The sequence below is a fragment of the Onychostruthus taczanowskii genome, unplaced genomic scaffold (assembly GCF_017590055.1).
Source record: "Onychostruthus taczanowskii isolate IOZ18803 unplaced genomic scaffold, ASM1759005v1 scaffold91, whole genome shotgun sequence".
In the NCBI taxonomy this organism is placed as follows: Eukaryota; Metazoa; Chordata; class Aves; order Passeriformes; family Passeridae; genus Onychostruthus; species Onychostruthus taczanowskii.
In genome coordinates, this window is record NW_024507105.1 from 709,422 (window position 1) to 726,882 (window position 17,461).

Below are 17,461 nucleotides of genomic sequence, written 5' to 3' on the forward strand. Positions count from 1 at the left end.
CTTGCTAAAGACAGGGACCAGGTAAATAACTGTGTGCATTCCCATATCTTCCAGTGAAAAGCTATGGTGCCAGGTGAGTCATAGGGAACTGGAGGGACAAACAGCCAGGAGCCATGTCAGGGAAGGGCTCTAGGATGCACAGTGTTAAAATCACCTCGTGGAAGGAACTGGTTTCTTTGGAAGACACCAGGCCAGCTGCCACTGCAGGGCCAGATCCCCTCTCAGGGCAGTTGGAATGCTGCTCACACTGCTCCCTTGTTCCCAGGGGATGGAGCCAGCCCTCCCACGGACCTCACACAGCCCCGCAAGATGACATCTGTGGCTCCTGTCACTGATCAATATTTCATCACTCTCTTCCCAAGAGGCTGCTGGAAGATGGGAGAGGGGTGAGGAATTCCAATAATCCTACAAGGAGCAGAGGGAAGTGTTAAGCAGAAGGGGAGAACCCCCAGCATATGCCTCACATGGGGCTGGTTCCCAGTGGCAGTGAGCTGGGATCGGGGAAGGGAGGGAGCAGATGGCACCTCAGACTATGGGGCTATTTTCACATTTTGTTTTGAAACTCCAATCTTTAATTGCAGCAATGAACCTTCAGGGTGAGAAGGGGAACACAACAGCTTGTAAAGCCCTGCCAGTCTGCCCTGAAATACCCTTGTCTTCACACCAAATGCACAGAGCTCAAACCAGGGCAACAGACTGTGGGGAGGGAATTCTGGAACCTCCTGCCCAGACTGTGGGGAGGGAATTCTGGAAAAGAGTTAAAAAAACCCCAGCAGATCAGAGCTGGTTTCTGAGGGGGCCCAAATAAGCACGTGGTGTCTGAACTGTAGCCAGTTCAGGTGTCAGTCAGACCTTGGGGCTGTTGCTGAGCTCTCCTTCCAGGTCTGCCCATGACCCCATGAAAAGCTGGGGGAAATGAATCACATGTCCTGGGCTGCATCCTTCCCTCTTATAAAGTGGAGGAAAATCTATTTTCCAGGAGACTTTGAAGCTAAACCAGGGTTTGTGAAACATTTTGGGGTGAAAGATACTAAGAAAAACCACAGGAAGTATTTTATCAACTACAATCCACAACTTCTGGTGAGACAGACACAGTCGGATCTCCAGACTGTCAGTTCTCCATTTGCACATCAGGGCAGCCAAAGGAAGAGGAGAATAAAAAGCACATGCTGCATGTTTTTGTACCAGTAATAAAACATTTACTAGAGCAAGCAGAAAGTAAATGCACAGCTGATAAAGAAAACATCACAATGTCACAAAACCCTGACAGCTTCTGGTACATCTTCCAGTGGAAACGAGCCAGCGGTGGGTGCTGACATGTCCCAACTGAAAAGTTCTTCCCTACCTTGTGGCAAAAAAAAAAAAAAAAAGAAGTTAAAAAATGGGAATACACACAATGAGTTAAAAATGGGCAAGTAAGATTTTACAGATTGACTACATGTGTCCAAAACAAGGCCAGATTTGAGCTGTTTCTTTTCATTAATTGTTTTCTGAGTTCTCCCTAAAGGCTTCTGAGCAACAGATCCCTGAATTTCTGAATGTTCTTCCTTTAGCCACACTTACTGGGGGGCTCCAGCCTCTGATTGTTGTGGTCTATCTACATTGTCTTCCCTTTTTTGTTTTTAATTTGAAGAAAGCACTCAACCCTCTCAGAACAGAGGGTGCATAGGCACAGCAGAGACACAGGTTTGCTATGCAGGCTTCCACCAGAATGAAGGATCTTAGAAAACAGAAGGTTATTCAAAAGAAAAAAATATCTGGGCAATGGGATTGGAATTAAAGTACTGACCACAAACAAGCCAGGGAGTCCAACCTACACTACAAGTGAATTTGTGGTTTGCTGGGATGGAGAAGGATGCCTTGAACAGCTCCACAGACACCAAAATAAAAAAAGAAACCAAAAAAACCAAAAAATGAAATCAACTTGCTCTGCCCCACCTTCAGCAAAGCAAGTTGATACATTCTTAATTGATGGGGAGAGAGGTAAAGGGTAACCTGGAGACCAAATTATGTGGGGAGAATATGTGAAAGGAGATGGAGGAAGAACTCACCATACTGACCAAACTGCTGCAAGATTAATGTCTAACAGGCAGGTCCTGAGCATCTCTAGGTGGACTGGACTGGTTTGTAAATGTGAACGCTGGTTAAGAAAAGACTAATTTATACTTCTATGGACAACAGTTTCTTAACGTTCCAAGGATGTGGAACAGCTTCTTTTTGTCAAGAAGATCTGTTTAAATCCAGCAGAGTCACTCGAGCACTGAAAGTTTCAAAGCAGAACCCAGTGAGCTTTATCAAAATGATTTCTTTCACTAAGTGTTGTGTGCACTTCATTCGGGTGAATCTGTCCGCAGATGAACTTGCATGGGGGTTCTCATGGTTTCCTTCTCCTGCCCCAGCTGCTCAACATCCAGTTACCAAAAACCCCAAGAAATCGTCTGGAAAATGACAACACTACCTGCAGAGATTCCAGGCTGTGAACCCCCAGCTTTTAACTGTCCCACCGGCTCTTCTTCCGTTTTGGGGGCTCTGGGACAGCAAAACCATCTGTCTTGTTGTCCCGGCTGTTGGCCTCCTTCCTGTTCTCTCCATTCCTGCTCTCGCTGTTCCTCCCCTCGGTGCTGTTTCTGTTGTCACCGTTGTTGCGGTTGCCGCCTGGCAAGTCGGTGAAGTGCCGGCCCTCGCCGTGGCGATGGGCGTCGCCGTGGCGGCCGTCGCCGTGCCGGGAGGGGTCACTGTGCCGGCCACCGCCTTCGCTGTGGCGCTGGCCCTCGCTGTAACGTTGGCCCTCGTTGTAGCGCTGGCCATCGTAGCGCTGGCCCTCGGTGAAACGTTGGCCCTCGCTGAAGCGTTGCCCATCGTTGAAGCGTTGGCCATCATTGAAACGTTGGCCCTCGGTGAAGCGTTGGCCATCATTGAAGCGCTGGCCCTCGCTGAAGCGTTGGCCCTCGCTGAAGCGTTGCCCATCGTTGAAGCGTTGCCCATCATTGAAGCGTTGCCCATCATTGAAGCGTTGCCCATCATTGAAGCGTTGCCCATCATTGAAGCGTTGCCCATCATTGAAGCGTTGCCCATCATTGAAGCGTTGCCCATCATTGAAGCGTTGCCCATCATTGAAGCGTTGCCCATCATTGAAGCGTTGCCCATCATTGAAGCGTTGCCCATCATTGAAGCGTTGGCCATCGTTGAAGCGCTGGCCCTCGCTGAAGCGGCCACCGCCGCCCTCCCCTCGGCCAGCGCCGCCGCCCTCCCCTCGGCCACCGCCGCCGCCCTCCCCTCGGCCACTGCTGCCCTCCCCTCGGCCGCCACCGCCGCCCTCGGAGCGCCGCGGGGCCTCTCCGTGCCGACTGTTCCGGCTGTCGTTGTACCGTTCTCTGACGATGCCGCCGCCCTCCCGGCTGTTGGTGCTGGCATTGGCGTTGTTGAAGCCCTGTGCCCCGGGGCTTGGGAAGGAGGGGACGCTGCTCAAGCTGCCCGTGCTGGCGAAGCCCGGGACTCCCTTCGCCGCCGCGGTGGCTGCCATGGGGCTCTCGGGATTGGCGGCGTTTTGCTGCGCTGAACTCGTCGGGACGGAGTTCAGGCTCCCGGCGCTGGTCCAGCCGCTGGCACCAGCAGCAGAGCTCCCAGTCTTTTGGTTATTTAAACTTGCAGCAACAAAGTGACTCTTGTACTGGGACTGCAGGAAAGGGAGAGACAAGAGACAGCAGGTTTGGCTCTGTGCTGCCCCACAGAACACGGAGTCATCGTGTGTTTACAAGCCCACCCTGGATTTTGGGGCAACAGAATTCCTAGAAAAAGTCAGTCTTGGAGTGATTACATTCCTCCTGTGCTTATGGACACAGAGTTAGTAACAGGCACCTCCTACCAGACAACACCAATAATGGAATTCTTACACTGTGGGGTTAATTTTTACACTGAAGAGAAAGAGCTTCTGTTTTCCCTTTTGATTGAAATTACACTACCGCTGCAAAGCAACCTCCACAGAATCAAGCCCAGGTGCAGAATCCAGAAAGAGAAAGGAGCAAAGAGGCAGCAGAAAACAAAGTAAGTTTGGCAAATTTATGCAAATGTGTTCAGTCCAGCCTGCACCTAATTCCACCACTTGGGACTGCTCCAAGTGACACAGCCACAACCAGCACCCTCAACCTCCCTGAAATAACAGGGCTGCTGCATTTTCAGGGGAGAAAAGGAGCCCCAGCATGGTACCAACCTGGAAAGCTGCTTTCATTGCTGTCAGCCTGTCCCCCATGGCCCCCGTGGATGGCTTGTAGGCCTCATAGTTGCTCATCACACTGTTGTTGTTTCCACGGTCCTGTGCAAAAACACAAAGGGCAGCTGCAGAGGTTTATCCCACACAGACACACTCAGTTCAAGCACTGCTCACATCTATCCTGTCCCTGCGCTCAGGAAATACATCCACTAAGGATGACAGACTTCTGGAGAGCCCTGAGCAGTGGAACTGTTTGCTCCACTGTTTTTTTTTTTCTGCCAAGAATCAGACTGGAAATGGCTGGAAATTTTGAAGTAATTTATCAGCATTTATTTTACAGCGACAGTCTATTTTATGAGGAATCTCCAAACCTTCTGGATCACTCTAGCTCTAAAAAAACACCAGCTCTTAACAAGAGAAGAACAGAACAGGAGACTTTCACTTGAGATATGTGATCCCAACTCTGAAAGATGCTGAGCTATGAGAACTTGTAAAGCAGATGCTGTAATTCAGTACCAATTTTTAAATTAAAGAGTAATCAATACTAAGTGAAAAAGTTCCAAGAATCTGTGAACAACCTCTTCAGTATCTCTACTTACAGTATTTTCTGAGCCCAGCCCGGGGCGTTCACGGTACCCCAAGCCACCACCACCAATATTCAGCTTCTTGCCCTTCCCTCCTTTAAAACGGGATTTCCGGAACCACGGATTCTGTAAGAGAAGGACAAGTGTTTCTCAACACAGGGAATAAAAAAGCTTCATAAATGCATGTAATGAGGCTGAGAAAAAAGGGACACTGAGCATTTCAAAAGACAAATGCAAATACTGTTTTCCATTTAACCACACAGCTGCTGTAAGCAGTTCTGTCATGTGGGTCTGATGCTTTGAGTTACAAATGCTTTCTATGAAAACTAATTTTATACCTTCAGCTCTCATTCAGGTTAAGGTTTTGGGGATTTGCATTCTAATACACCCAGGAATAAACACAATTTCCAATGCCATCACTTGGGAGCTCTGCTCTTGCTCATACTTTGGTTTCACTGATTTAGCCCAGTGCTTGGCTAAGGAGAAATGAGGGTCTGTCAGCAAAACTTTCTGTTCCAAGCAGTGACCAGGGACTGTCAGCTCAACCAGACCTGCTGTTTCCAGGTGGTTAAATAATAGTTGGCTGCACCTCTTTTTATGCCCTACAATCTCTCCAAATATGTTTAAGGCAATTGGCTTCCTACATGCTCCTCTCAAGGCAGTCAGGGGAGCTCTGCCTCACTAATTCTGTCCCTTCTGAAAATGCTGCCTTTGTCAGAAAAAGTATTTCCTTTTGGCAGCTGCTGTCCAAGCTACTTGCTAATGTGTCCACAGGCCTACTAATCCATCTCTGAATCTGGGAGTTGCCAAAAAGGCCTGGGCTCTCTTGCAGCTATACAAGCAGCAAAAGACAAGAAACTGAAGAGTTGATAAGTTCAGTGGCACAAGCAGAATTGCTGCAGCTACCTGTCATACCTATAAATAGCAAACCTGCCAGAGAGCACTGCCAAGCAGGTGGAATGATCAAGCAACAATCCTTTCACAGAGGGAATGTCCCTGTAATTGTTTTCTAGTTTAGCTTTCAACTAAGCTGCATCCCCCAGGTGCCTGCTATAAATCTGACTGCAATGAGACACTGGAATGCTCTGCTGGCATCAGCAGATTACAGCTCCTAATTTCCTAGGCAGTGCCTGGCCCCAAAATAGATCACACACCGTGTTACAAAATCTTCATGGATTCTTTCAAAGGCCATTAAAACCACTAGGAAACCTACTTTAAATCAGGGCAGATCCCCAAAAGGTCACTGCTAACACGTGATGGAGCCAGCAACACGAGCTGCCTGATTTTGCGCTGAATCTGGAGCGAAACTTCCTCACCTCCAGTTTTGCTGGTTCATACCTGCATTGCCAAATCCAGCAGCTCTTTGGAGACGTGCTGGTTGGCACCCTCCAGGTTTCTGACGAGGTCACCAGCGAAGTTGCTGTCCTTGGGGGTCAGCAGAGTGTAGGCCACTCCCTTCTCCCCCGCGCGGCCGGTGCGGCCGATCCGGTGCGTGTGCGTGTCTATGTCCCGAGCCACGTCGTAGTTGATGACAGTCTTGATGGAAGGGATATCCAAGCCTCGAGCTGGAAGAAAGAGCAACGTGGTGGGAAGTGTCATTAGCCCCAATTAACTCAGAGCAATTCCTCTGGTAGCAGGGTATCACCCTGCTCTGGTCCTGCGGGCAAAAGGAATGTCAGCTGATGAATGAAGAGCAACCACTTCCTCAAGACACAGCTTTTCTTTCTGCATATTAAAAAACGTCAGGCTGTAATTTAGGCATCACTAAGAGACTAAAAATAACCCCCCTTGCCAATGCCATGTACTGCACAGGCACACAGTGAGACTCTTGGGGGTGTCTGTGCAGGGCCAGGAGTTGTGCCCCATGATCCCTGTGGGTCCCTTTCAGCTCAGGATATTCCATGGTTCTGAAAACCACCTGGAGCACAGTGTCCTGCAGGTGCAGAAGCCAACCTGGTTGCCTCCCACTGAAACATGCTTGCCTTTCTGCTGACACCCACAGCTTGTCTGAGCTGCTTTCCAGAAGATCACGTACCTGCCACATCAGTAGCTACCAGGATGGGGATGCCCTTTTTCTTAAATTCCGAAATGACTTTATTCCTCTCACTCTGGTCCATGTCCCCATGGAGCAGCCCCAGGTTATGATCCTCCTGCTTGAGGTTATTGGCCAGCTCCTCTGCGTTGGCTTTCTTGGTGACAAAGAGGAGGACGCTCCCGGAGGACGTGAACTCCACCAGGCGCCGCGTCAGCCAGTTCCACTTGCTGGGCCCAGAGGGGAAAATCTCCACAATCTGAGTGACATCTTCATTTGCCTAAGGGGAGAAAAGTCCTCGGAGTCAGGAAGGTGGGAGCAATACACAGGCTTCCCACACATTCTGCATCGCAGTTAATACAGTGCAGCTTACAGCACTACCTGCAAGTTTTCTCTGAAAGATTTCATTTTTACACATTTTAGTGTTATTTCAAGTGATGCTCCCATTACATAGCAATAGTTTAGATCAATGAATAGAGGCTCTGTGATTGAGCTGTGAAAGCTGGTGCTTTTCTTAAGCAAAATCAAGGGAATTTTTTTCCCAGAAAGAAGGGGCTTCAGGCAGACATTTCTTTTGTTATAAAGGGACCTGATGTAAAAACCAAAAAATGCAGAGAAGTGGTTGAAAGAAGGATGTTCTGAAGGCATCTTGTCAAATTTCTCAACAGTTTCAATATATTATTAGCCAAGTTTCTTTCCAGCAAGTTTATATCTGCCCACTTCATCAGCTTCCTCCCAGATCCCAGCCTGCTGACAGTTCAGCTGTCACTGTCAAGCAAGTCCAGCATCAACATTCCCATGTAAACCACAGGACAGAGATTTTAACTTTCAAATTCTTCACTGCAGAAGTTGCAATGGCTTTGTTTATGTTTTTGAGACAAAACTGAAAGATACAACCATTGATTCAGCTTAATAACAAAAATAAACCACCACATTAATGTTCTACTTCTTGATGAAACCTCCCAACACTACAGGAATATTTGTTGGTGGAAAGGTTAACAAGTAAAAATAGAAATCCACTATTTTTAAAACTCTCTATTTTTTGCTAAGCACAAATTATTTAAAACTAAGTAGAAATTATGATTCTTGCAAGTTTAACTTAAACTTCAGAGAACAGAAACAGAACAATTCCCTGCTCTGAGTGTCTCACAAGCATTATGGAATTACCTCTCCAATGTCTCCTTGCACAACCCGAATTGGGTCGATCAGAATATCCCGAGCCAATTTCTCGATCTTCTTACGGAACGTGGCACTGAACAAGAGGGCTGGAAGAGAAACAGGCTTCAAATGCCCTGAAGTAGAAACTTCCTTTCAGAACTGTAAAAACACTGCACAGACGTTGTGAAGGAAGAACCCAGATTCCTGAGTGTCACTGAACTGAAGCTGAGGTTTTATGGGTTCTAATGGAAATTACCAACCACTGTTAGAATACCATGAAATGGAAACACATTTCATAGCATTTGAAATATTGATAATACAGGGCACTGCTGTGAACTTTCTCTCATGGCAGCTCAGAACACTGAATTTCAAGGCATATGAACATGAACTCAGCTAATCATCTTTGCTCTGAGTGCAGTCAGTGGAGGGATTACAGAGAGATGAGTTGAATGCCCACATGTCACAAGTGCTCCCTCCCAACAGCCCACGCTGAGAATAACACCAGTGGACTTTGGCACAAGTCTCCTGCTGTGGCTGTGTCCAGAACTGGAAATCCAAGCTCTGCTCCAGACTCACTGTTTACTCACTCTGTCTGTCAGGACGTACGTGGCTGGCGATTGATCTGACCTGGTACTCTGCAAAGGAGAGGAAATGCTCTAATCAACCCTGTAAGCTCATGGTTTAGAAAAATTAAGTCAAAATGCAATTTCATTGTTTTATTTAACATATAATCACAGAAATAATGAGTGCTTCTTCCTCATTATTTAATTTTACAGGCCCTCCTAAGCTGGGACTGGGCACCACTGCTTTCCAAAATAATGACTTTGGTTCAGTACTTACCAAACCCCATATCAAACATTCTGTCAGCTTCATCAAACACAAGGTAAGTGACTCTCTGCAGGTTTGTAGCTTTCTTCTTCACATGATCAATCAAACGACCCTAGTAAGAAAAAACTCCAGGTTTTTAAAGCACCTTTAAAAACATGTTAATATATACAACTTTTCATCCTGACTTAGCAGACTTACAACAGAAAACATCTCAAGGCTTCAGCGTAGAATTAAGTGTCAATATTCACGTCACAGGAGAAGATTCTTACAACTTTTTTCAAGCTGAGCAGTGCAAACCCCTGGTTTTGGTGGCCACAGGTACTTACTGGTGTGCAGACCACGATCTCTGCCCCCTCCTGCAGGGCCTTGGCTTGCTCCCACATGCTCCCCCCTCCGTACACGGCCACGGAGCGCAGGTTATAGGCCTTGCCAAAGCGCTTGCACTCGGAGTGGATCTGAGGGTGTGACACAGACACAGCACAGCTCACATCACACAGCCCTGAGACAACACACCTGCCCTGGAAATGCAGCATGGAGCCTGAAATGCACTCCTCAGCTACTATCTTAATGGAATGATTCCAAACTCCTCGGGGGTGACACATGTGGATAATTTCCAGTAACTTGAGAAACCTACTTGGGCATCCAATAATAATTTAACCTGCAGGCTCTATCCTTCTGCACATACAATTTGTCACAATGCATGCACAGCATTCTTATACTTAAAAATAATGTAGGAGCACGGTGCAAAAATTTAACATTTTAGGTTTGTCACAATTCTTCAAGAAAACAATGGTAAGAAAGAGCTGTGAGCTGGACCCAGGCTACTCATGCACAAAGTAGTTTTTTCAAATACTTTCCTGAGGTTATCTGATAATTTCTGTCAAGAATTTTGCCTTCTTCTCCAAGCAGACTGGCTGGTACATACAGGAATGCTACACACCTACCTGCTGGCAGAGCTCCCTGGTTGGGCAGACAATCACTGCAATGGGACCATCCCCTGGTTCAAGCTCCTTCTGATCCATGATGTGGATCAGCATTGGCCAGATGAAGGCAGCTGTTTTCCCACTTCCAGTCTTGGCTATCCCAATCATGTCTCTGCCACTTAGTGCCACTGGAACACCCTAAAAAGAAGGAGATTCTAAGCCCACATTATGCCCAGTCTAGAACATCCTTGTGCTGGACAGTACAGGAAAACTTGGGTAGAGAGGAAAGGCCAAGACAAAAAAACCTGAACTTCTCATACATATCTCTAGGCAAGAGACATCACTTGAATGTTCTTCGTTCACAAAAAAAAAAAACCAAAAAAACAATGCAAAAGGAATATGGGTATATTTACAGTGGTCAACAAGAAAAAAAGTGGGCAAACTTCTATTTAAAAAATACCAAAGCTATTTTTCTAGAAAAACCCACTCTGCAGGCAACTAGAATTGCATTTATCTCCTCCTCATGTGGATCAGGGAGCTCTGCATGTGTTGTTTTAGTTCTCTTTACAAGTCTGAGAAGTAACAACACTTACCTGACATTGTATTGGAGTGGGTTGGGTATACTCAGATTTCCTAATCTGATGCATAAGTTGCTCATCAAACCCAAAATGAGCAAAACTACTGCCAGGCCTTGGAGGAGCAGCCCCGGAGACCTTGGAAAGAGAAAAAGATCTTTGTTCATAAACAGTGAGAGAAAAACAAAGAGCAATCTGTTAAAAAAAAAAGAGGGTCTCTCTGCCTCTGGAAAAGAATTACACTTTCTGAGTGGACATTAAATTTAACTGGGTGCAAATCCCAGATGTATTGCATAAATAAGACCTTCAGGTACAAAAATTTAATTATCTGTCAATCAACATGAGCTACTAAACACTGGTTTTACCTCCTTGTGTCTAACTGATGTTCTACCCCAAATAATTCCCTTCACAGAAGGTCACCCCACTAACACATCAAAAATGGCAAAGAACTAATTTCTGCATCTATTTCCAGTTTTAACTCCTAGCTCTGGAGGTCTTTAGTCCAAGTAGCATTCCTCACTGCCCACTTTCACAAATCCATAGGAGATTTCCAAGAAATCAACGTCACTGCAGGTGTCTGAGAGGACTGGATTGAAAAGCTGGAGTTCCCAGTGAAAATTTTCATTTAAACTAAGATAGTCCAAAGCTGAAAGGGAGATAAAAGCTGCTGGGAGAGCAGTTTTGTGAGCAGCTTACCCGGAGGTTCAGCTTATGCCGTAACTCCACCACTTGCTGCGGGGTCAGGCTGGTGATCTCCTCGTGCTCATCATAGAAATTTTTCTCAAATGGTGGGTATTCAATCTGCAATGTAATTAATTCATTACTCAATTAGTCCAGACTCAAGATTTCTTTTTTTTTCTGAAGTTCTTAATTGTCTGCCAGAACATTTGCTTAAATGAAGCCATTTCAAGGAAATTTAGTATGACTTACCCAAGAAAGCACTGCAATATTACAGGGGCCTCCTCAGCTCCTGCTTTCTGGAATGCCTCAAACAGAACAGAACAGAAGTGCCTCCTACCTCTGAATGGTCAATAGGTGGAAGAGGATCAATGATTTTTTTGGATGGTGCAATTGGATTCCCATCACTGTCATACTCCAGGTTATCCTCTTCCTCCTCTTGCACCACACCAGCAGTGGGGTTCTCTGCCATGTAGCGAAAATACGCTTCCTGCAGCAAAACAGAGCAGCAAACTCACACACTATAGGATGCAAAAGTACTTCTGTTTGTTGAAGGGATGTATGTGCTAAGTGGCTGCTTGCTTTCACACCCACCACTGAGGAAAAAGGTAACTACTTTCACTAGAACTGATTCTTCTAATAAACACCAACAGATACATCCTGAAGGACAAGAAGAACAAATGAAGAAAACAACTCCAATGCCAGCTACACCACAAAATGCTCCTAAAAGCCAAACTTCTCTTGTGTCTGCTTAACAACTCCTTCTACCAAGTCTTGTTATGTTTAACAACAGAAGGATCTATTCTTATTTCCATATGAACAAAGCACAAAGAACAAAACACTGTAGGTTTCTAACCAGAAAACACACTGTTACTAAGCATATGATATTGATTTTTTTAAACATGCTATGCCAAAGATAGTTTCTTTACTTCCCCTAACTAGACTTCAGGAAATGAAGAGATATCTATTTTTCACTGAGTCAACAACAAATCTGAAAGAAAGTATTTCAGAAGAGTCCTTCAAGACAAGCCTGAGTTAAGACACTGTCACCCTCTCACGTGCCATGCTCACAGCTCACAAAGATGTTTGTGTCTCTCAGAGTCTCACTGGCACACCAGTGTGAGACTTTCTCATAGAGAGAACACCAGTCTTGCTTGACTTGAAGCAAATATTTAAGATCAGATCAGTAAAGCAAGTAATCTCCACATATATGCTCATCTGGATTTTCCATTTTCCTGGCCAATTATCCCTCAGTCACAGAGCTATGCACACAATACACTTGAACAACAGCTGCCCCCAGGCATAAAGTCACCTCTGCTCAATCTGGCACAGCTACATCCACCACACTGGAAGCAGAGGCCTTCAAGGCCAGACAACCCTGCCAAGCTTTACTTGCATTAATGCAAGTAACACAAGTGTTAGTAACTGCAACTCAGTAGGAAGGTACATTTTGAAATTAAGGTTTTTTTCTTTATTATTTCTGCTACAGTGATACTTATAAAGATCAATGAGAACTGGAGCTCCTTTGAAAACAGGGATCAAAAAGCCTGATTCTTGCCCTGAACAGACCCCACATTTCACTGCAAGGAGCCTCCACAGTCCAACAGCCTCTCCCTGGTGTCCTCTGGAGCTGATGGTGCTAATGGCAGTGTGTGAGATTCTCAGACACTGAACAATCTCTACAGCAAACTTAAGTTCAAACTGACTGAAAGAAATATTCTTCAGTGAATGCAATTGTCTAATATTCTTCTTCAAACACCTGGAAGGGTAGAGACAGCAGGGTAACCACTACAGCTTTCTGCTGAATTGTCCAGATATTACACATGACACTGGAATTTTGTTTGTCCCTAGCAGTTAGGTGTTTGGAGAGGGAAAGTTAAAAAAAATACAAAACAACAAAAAAGAAGATAGAAAGACTGCATAGGAACTCACTTGGTCATCTTCCTCTTCAATGTCATCTCGAATACCCCTGGAAAAACAAGCGGAGAAAAACTTCCCTGCAAGTGTTCCACAGACTCAGCTCAATAGTTTCACTTGATTAGTGCTGAGCTCCAGATTTTGTGGAAGACACAACACTATCAACCTGGCAACATTTATATTCCCAGCCCATGGAGTTTTCATATCTGGTGCCAACCATAGCAGTGACCCTGCAAAGACTTTTCTTTACTTCTAGTAGTGAGACTGAAAGATTAGGATTCCATCTTCCCAGCAGAAGCCACATCAAAGATCATCCTGGTCTAAGCTCTTGATGCTACAGAAGTCCCATAACTGAAGAGGAATATGAGCCAGGAAGTGCAAATCCAGTTCAGAACTTCCCCAGGTGGTGATTTGGATCTGATGTTCTGTGTCAGGACCATGTATAATCTGATCAACCCCATGCAATGTAACTTCTACCAATATATCTGACATTTCTATCAAGAACCAACAGCATAATTGTTTTCCTTAATCAAAACAAATAGATAAGCTGCAAGAATTTAAACTGTTTTAAACTCCAAATGTAGTACCCCCATCATCATATGCTACCTAATCTATCAGCTTTAATGTCTAAAACCTAGTCCAAGTTTAGAAGAGTTTCCAGCAGTCCAGGTACAGCAGCACTGACTTATTTTGCTCACATAAATGCAATTTTAAGCTAAACCATTCTGATCTCTCCAAGGGTGTGAGAAGCAGAAAAACTACCCAGGCTGATCTGGAAAGTGGCAGAGTACAACGTGTTGCCCCGATTTCTGTGACCTAGAAAGGCTTCTGGCATGGAATAACTCACAGTATTGTTGCAGTCTGCCATGGGATGCTGCCATGAATTCTTCCCTATTTTCCTATTTTTACAGCACAAATTGTTACCCACAGCATCTCATGCACAGGTTCATGATGCTTATTAGGTATATACTACACTGCCTAATGAACAGCCATCACCAACAAAATGCACAGGAATTCTCTGAGCACCACACAAGACACAGGCAGGCATGGGAGTGATAAAAGAGAACTTACTTCACGTTCTTTTTTTCTTTGTCTTTATCTTCGAGTCTCTTCATGTCTCGAGCAGCTTGATCCTGGCAGGTCATAAAGTTGTCACATGTTAAAAAGACCAAGGTGGTAAAACACGGAAGGGAAAAATGCTCCTGAATAATTAAACCATTATGTCACAGAGACAACACTTCTTGGACTGATCTTTGTCTTGTTTTGTATCTGATTATGCTAAATAAATTCTCCTACTAGTACCTTTGAATTTATATACTACTCTAAGCTTGTGACAGTGCTATTGAAAAAATAAATTCCCCATATTCCTCCTGAATCCAACTAATAATTGAACTGTAGCTAAAAATCAGCTCATCATAAATACAATTTCCATTTAGGTAGTGAAAAACACAGAAAACCTTAGTTTGATATTCAGAAACAAGCAGAGCTCTATGTTGCATTGTTCTGACATCCTCAAAGCAGTTAAACAGTTAAGCTATTGTAAGTCACATCCACTCTCTGTCTATTTAATCCATTTTTGAGGTCTAACTAACACCATCCTCCATAAACCCCAAAGTTAAGTGGCATTTTGACTGCAGCTGCCAAAGCCCTGAGTGACATTTGCTGCCCCTGACTGCACACAGGGACAACCACAGCAATGAATAAACATTCCCCAAGCTGGCTCTTGCCTCCACTTCAGCCATGAATGCCTCCAGAGGATCATCATCGCTGTCAGAGTCTGCTGATTTGGAATGGAACTGCTGCCGAGTGGGGGAATTCTCTGCGGGAATGTAGGGCAATTCCACATTGCTGGAATCTTCCTCTTCATCCTCAAAGTACCTGAAAAAAAAGGGAACAACAATGCTTTACAGCACTGTGCTGTCTTTCATGGTTTCTGGTTGAGTCAAGGTACCCACGTGGACAATAGAAGATGTTGAGATTGATTTATTTACAATTTTTCATGTTAAAAGTTCAAAGTGATGGCAGGGCAAAGAGATACCATAAAATCGAGTCTCTCTTCATCTTTCTTGTAGGCTCCCTTTAGGTACTGGAAGGGACACAATTAGATCAGCCCCAAACTTCTCCAGGCTGAACAATCCCAACTTTCTCTGCCTTATTTATACATTTATGCAGCCAAGAGAAGGGTTAGTAAAGAACTGTGGAGATCAATGTTTTCCTGTGCAAAAGACACCCAAATTTATTTGACTTGGCTCCAACTCTGAGAAGACCAAAGTAAATAAAATATGTTCTCAAAAGGAGAAAACTGGAGGAGGAAAGCTTCTGCAGGCTACATAGCATCTCACAATCTTCTAAGTATTCCATATTTATTTATATAAATGTCACAGATACTTCCCCCAACCTCAGAAACACAAACCCATTAAAATCCAGAGCTACACAAACACAAGAAGTGACTGTACTTACGCATTCTCCTCATCAAAATTGGCTCTCTTTGACCCAATTTTGTAGAAGGAAGGCAGCTGAGGAGGCCCCGATTTCGCGAACGCTGCCGAGGAGCCGGCGGTGCCAAAAGCACTGTGGGACTGCTGGGACAGCTTGGGCTCCTCTTTCTTGCCAGGTGTTATGGCAAAGCCACCAAACCCAAAGCCTCTCTTCGTGCCAGGTCCACCTTTATTCCAATTCATGATGTCCCTGATGTACCTGTTAAAGCAAGAAAAGACAAATTAATGCTCAGGCAGTTGTAGGTAATTGTCATGATTCTTCTTGTTAGTTGATCGCTTCAGTCATGACACAGGGGCTTGTGGAACTCTGAGTGACAAGAGTTTAATCTGTTTCCCCAAAAAGGATGAGGTTCTGGTCTTTTGTCAGTGGTATGAACGTAGCCACAATTCCAAAGAAGAATAAAAACAAAGTGGTTGTCTTCCAGAACAGGTCATGTCCTTCAAGGACTACTTAAACCCATGTAAGATGTTACCTGTCCTGTTTGCAGTCCAAGACAAACAAACCCAAGGCCAGAACTTTGAACACCAGGAGGAACAAGAGATGAAAAGGCAGCTCAGTGCATATTTTGCATGCCCACATTGTCCCATCTGTAAATGTTTCATGGCCTGTCAATACCTCACTCCTGAACCCAGAGAAATGGGCCCAGAGCAGCACAAGGCCCTGTGTGAGCCCAGGCACATCTCTGCCAAAAGCCAGCTGCCTCTGCCTCCCAAACCACCTTCAGATACACACAATCTCCATTTGTTATACAGATACACATTTCTATGCTCCCTATCTCTGTTTTTCAAACAATATTTCAAACACTCCACATAACAGTGTCTGCCCAGATCTTGATTTTCTAAGACGATGACTGAACTGGTATTATTACATATTAATATAATATTTACAGTTTCCATTATTGAATCATTTAGTTAGCTGCATGGTCAAGCAAATCATAGGGCAGCAAAGACAGCAAGACACCCACTGCTTTCCAATGCATTATAACTGACTGTCCAAAGGCTACCAGTCTTATTAAACAAATCCTCACACTGAGAATCTTCCACGGGACCAGAACTCAGTGGCAAAAAAACACCTTCAAAACAATCTGAAGGTAAATAGTGCAGCCGGTCCCTGCGCTGAACATTTACCAGCTTGGGGCTCGCTCAATAAATCTGAGACCAAAGCTCAGCAGTAGATTTTGGGGGAAACCCTGCTGTTCAGCTCTCCACGGCAGCAGCTGACCATGGAGTTCCGTTGTCCCTCTTGTCTTGACACCCTGTAGCTTTTACACCTGCGGATCCGTGGCGCTGGCAGATGAAAAAGTACAACAGAGGGGTGAGAGGTGGAACCGCATTTCTGCTCTGACAGCACAGTGGGAATCTTTGAAAACTGTCAGCTTAAAATCTGATTGTAAGAATCCTTCCTCGCTGTACTTATCCACCTTTTTCTCCCTTCCGCTACCTCAAAAAATAAGGCGGAGAGCTTTTTTTATTGTCACACAGCAGCAAAAGTCCAAACCACGGTCAGCTCGCCCACTCGCCAGCAGCGAGCGAACAGGGAGAGGTTCCCACAGGACGCAGAGACCGCAGGAAAACCCCGGGGCCTTCGCTGCCCCGTTCGGCGGGAGGAAACTCACGGGGCACGGACCCCGCCTGCGGCGCCGAGATCCGCGGGCACGGCCGCGATGCGCCCCGGCCGCTCCCGTTCCACGGGGAAGGGCGGGGGGACCCCCGCCCGCCGGGATCGCCCACCGCAGGGCACGGCACGAACCGGGGCGGGGGGGGTAGAAGCCGCGGGCAGGCGCTGTCCCGGCACACCGGGCCCTGCGCGGGGCCCTTCCCGCCCGCGGAACCGCGGTGCGGGGCGGGCCCTTTGTGCGGGGCAGGCCCCGGCTGCCCGCGCCCGCTCCAGGCCGCGGCTACGGCGGGTGCCGCCAGCGATAGGCCCCGCAGGCCGGCGAGGGAGGAACCGCCGCCGTGCCCAGGCCGGCCCCGCTCCCCTCCCTCAGCCCCCCGCACTCACCGCAGCCGCCGCCGCCACTTCCCCGGTTACCGGGGCGGGGGGTGGGGACGCACGCA

The 17,461-nt window shown here is 46.1% G+C and overlaps 1 protein-coding gene across 4 annotated transcripts; it reads right to left on the reverse strand.

Moving 5' to 3' along the window:
- Positions 1 to 1,176: 1,176 nt before the first annotated feature.
- Positions 1,177 to 17,458, reverse strand: DDX42 (DEAD-box helicase 42). Of its 4 annotated transcripts, none has more exons than XR_005954259.1 (19): positions 17,406 to 17,458; positions 15,366 to 15,602; positions 14,633 to 14,783; positions 13,977 to 14,038; positions 12,921 to 12,957; positions 11,329 to 11,478; positions 11,007 to 11,111; positions 10,329 to 10,448; positions 9,757 to 9,933; positions 9,139 to 9,267; positions 8,825 to 8,924; positions 8,572 to 8,619; positions 7,994 to 8,091; positions 6,830 to 7,106; positions 6,133 to 6,359; positions 4,810 to 4,920; positions 4,211 to 4,312; positions 2,052 to 3,676; positions 1,177 to 1,345 (listed from the first exon to the last, which is right to left on the reverse strand). XR_005954259.1 is itself a non-coding variant. In XM_041426346.1 (19 exons), exons 3-19 carry the CDS (start codon positions 15,584 to 15,586, stop codon positions 2,492 to 2,494), a joined length of 3,300 nt encoding a protein of 1,099 aa, XP_041282280.1. In that variant the 5' UTR covers positions 15,587 to 15,603; positions 16,504 to 16,510; positions 17,411 to 17,424; the 3' UTR covers positions 1,177 to 2,491. The 4 variants fall into 4 exon arrangements, 3 of the variants coding, with proteins under 3 accessions (XP_041282280.1, XP_041282279.1, XP_041282282.1); XM_041426346.1 differs by adding an exon at positions 16,504 to 16,510 and having other exon boundaries at positions 1,177 to 3,676; positions 15,366 to 15,603; positions 17,411 to 17,424; XM_041426345.1 differs by having other exon boundaries at positions 1,177 to 3,676.
- Between the last annotated feature and the right edge of the window lie 3 nt (positions 17,459 to 17,461).

Excerpts from the sequence above, each read along its gene's own strand:
- DDX42 (XM_041426345.1), bottom strand. The coding sequence starts at position 15,586 with ATGAATTGGAATAAAGGTGGACCTGGCACGAAGAGAGGCTTTGGGTTT. Across the intron at positions 12,958-13,976 it reads AAAGAAAAAAAGAACGTGAA|GGGTATTCGAGATGACATTG; the intron begins GTAAGTTCTCTT and ends TTGTTTTTCCAG. Across the intron at positions 4,921-6,132 it reads TGCTGGATTTGGCAATGCAG|AATCCGTGGTTCCGGAAATC; the intron begins GTATGAACCAGC and ends CTTCTCTTACAG.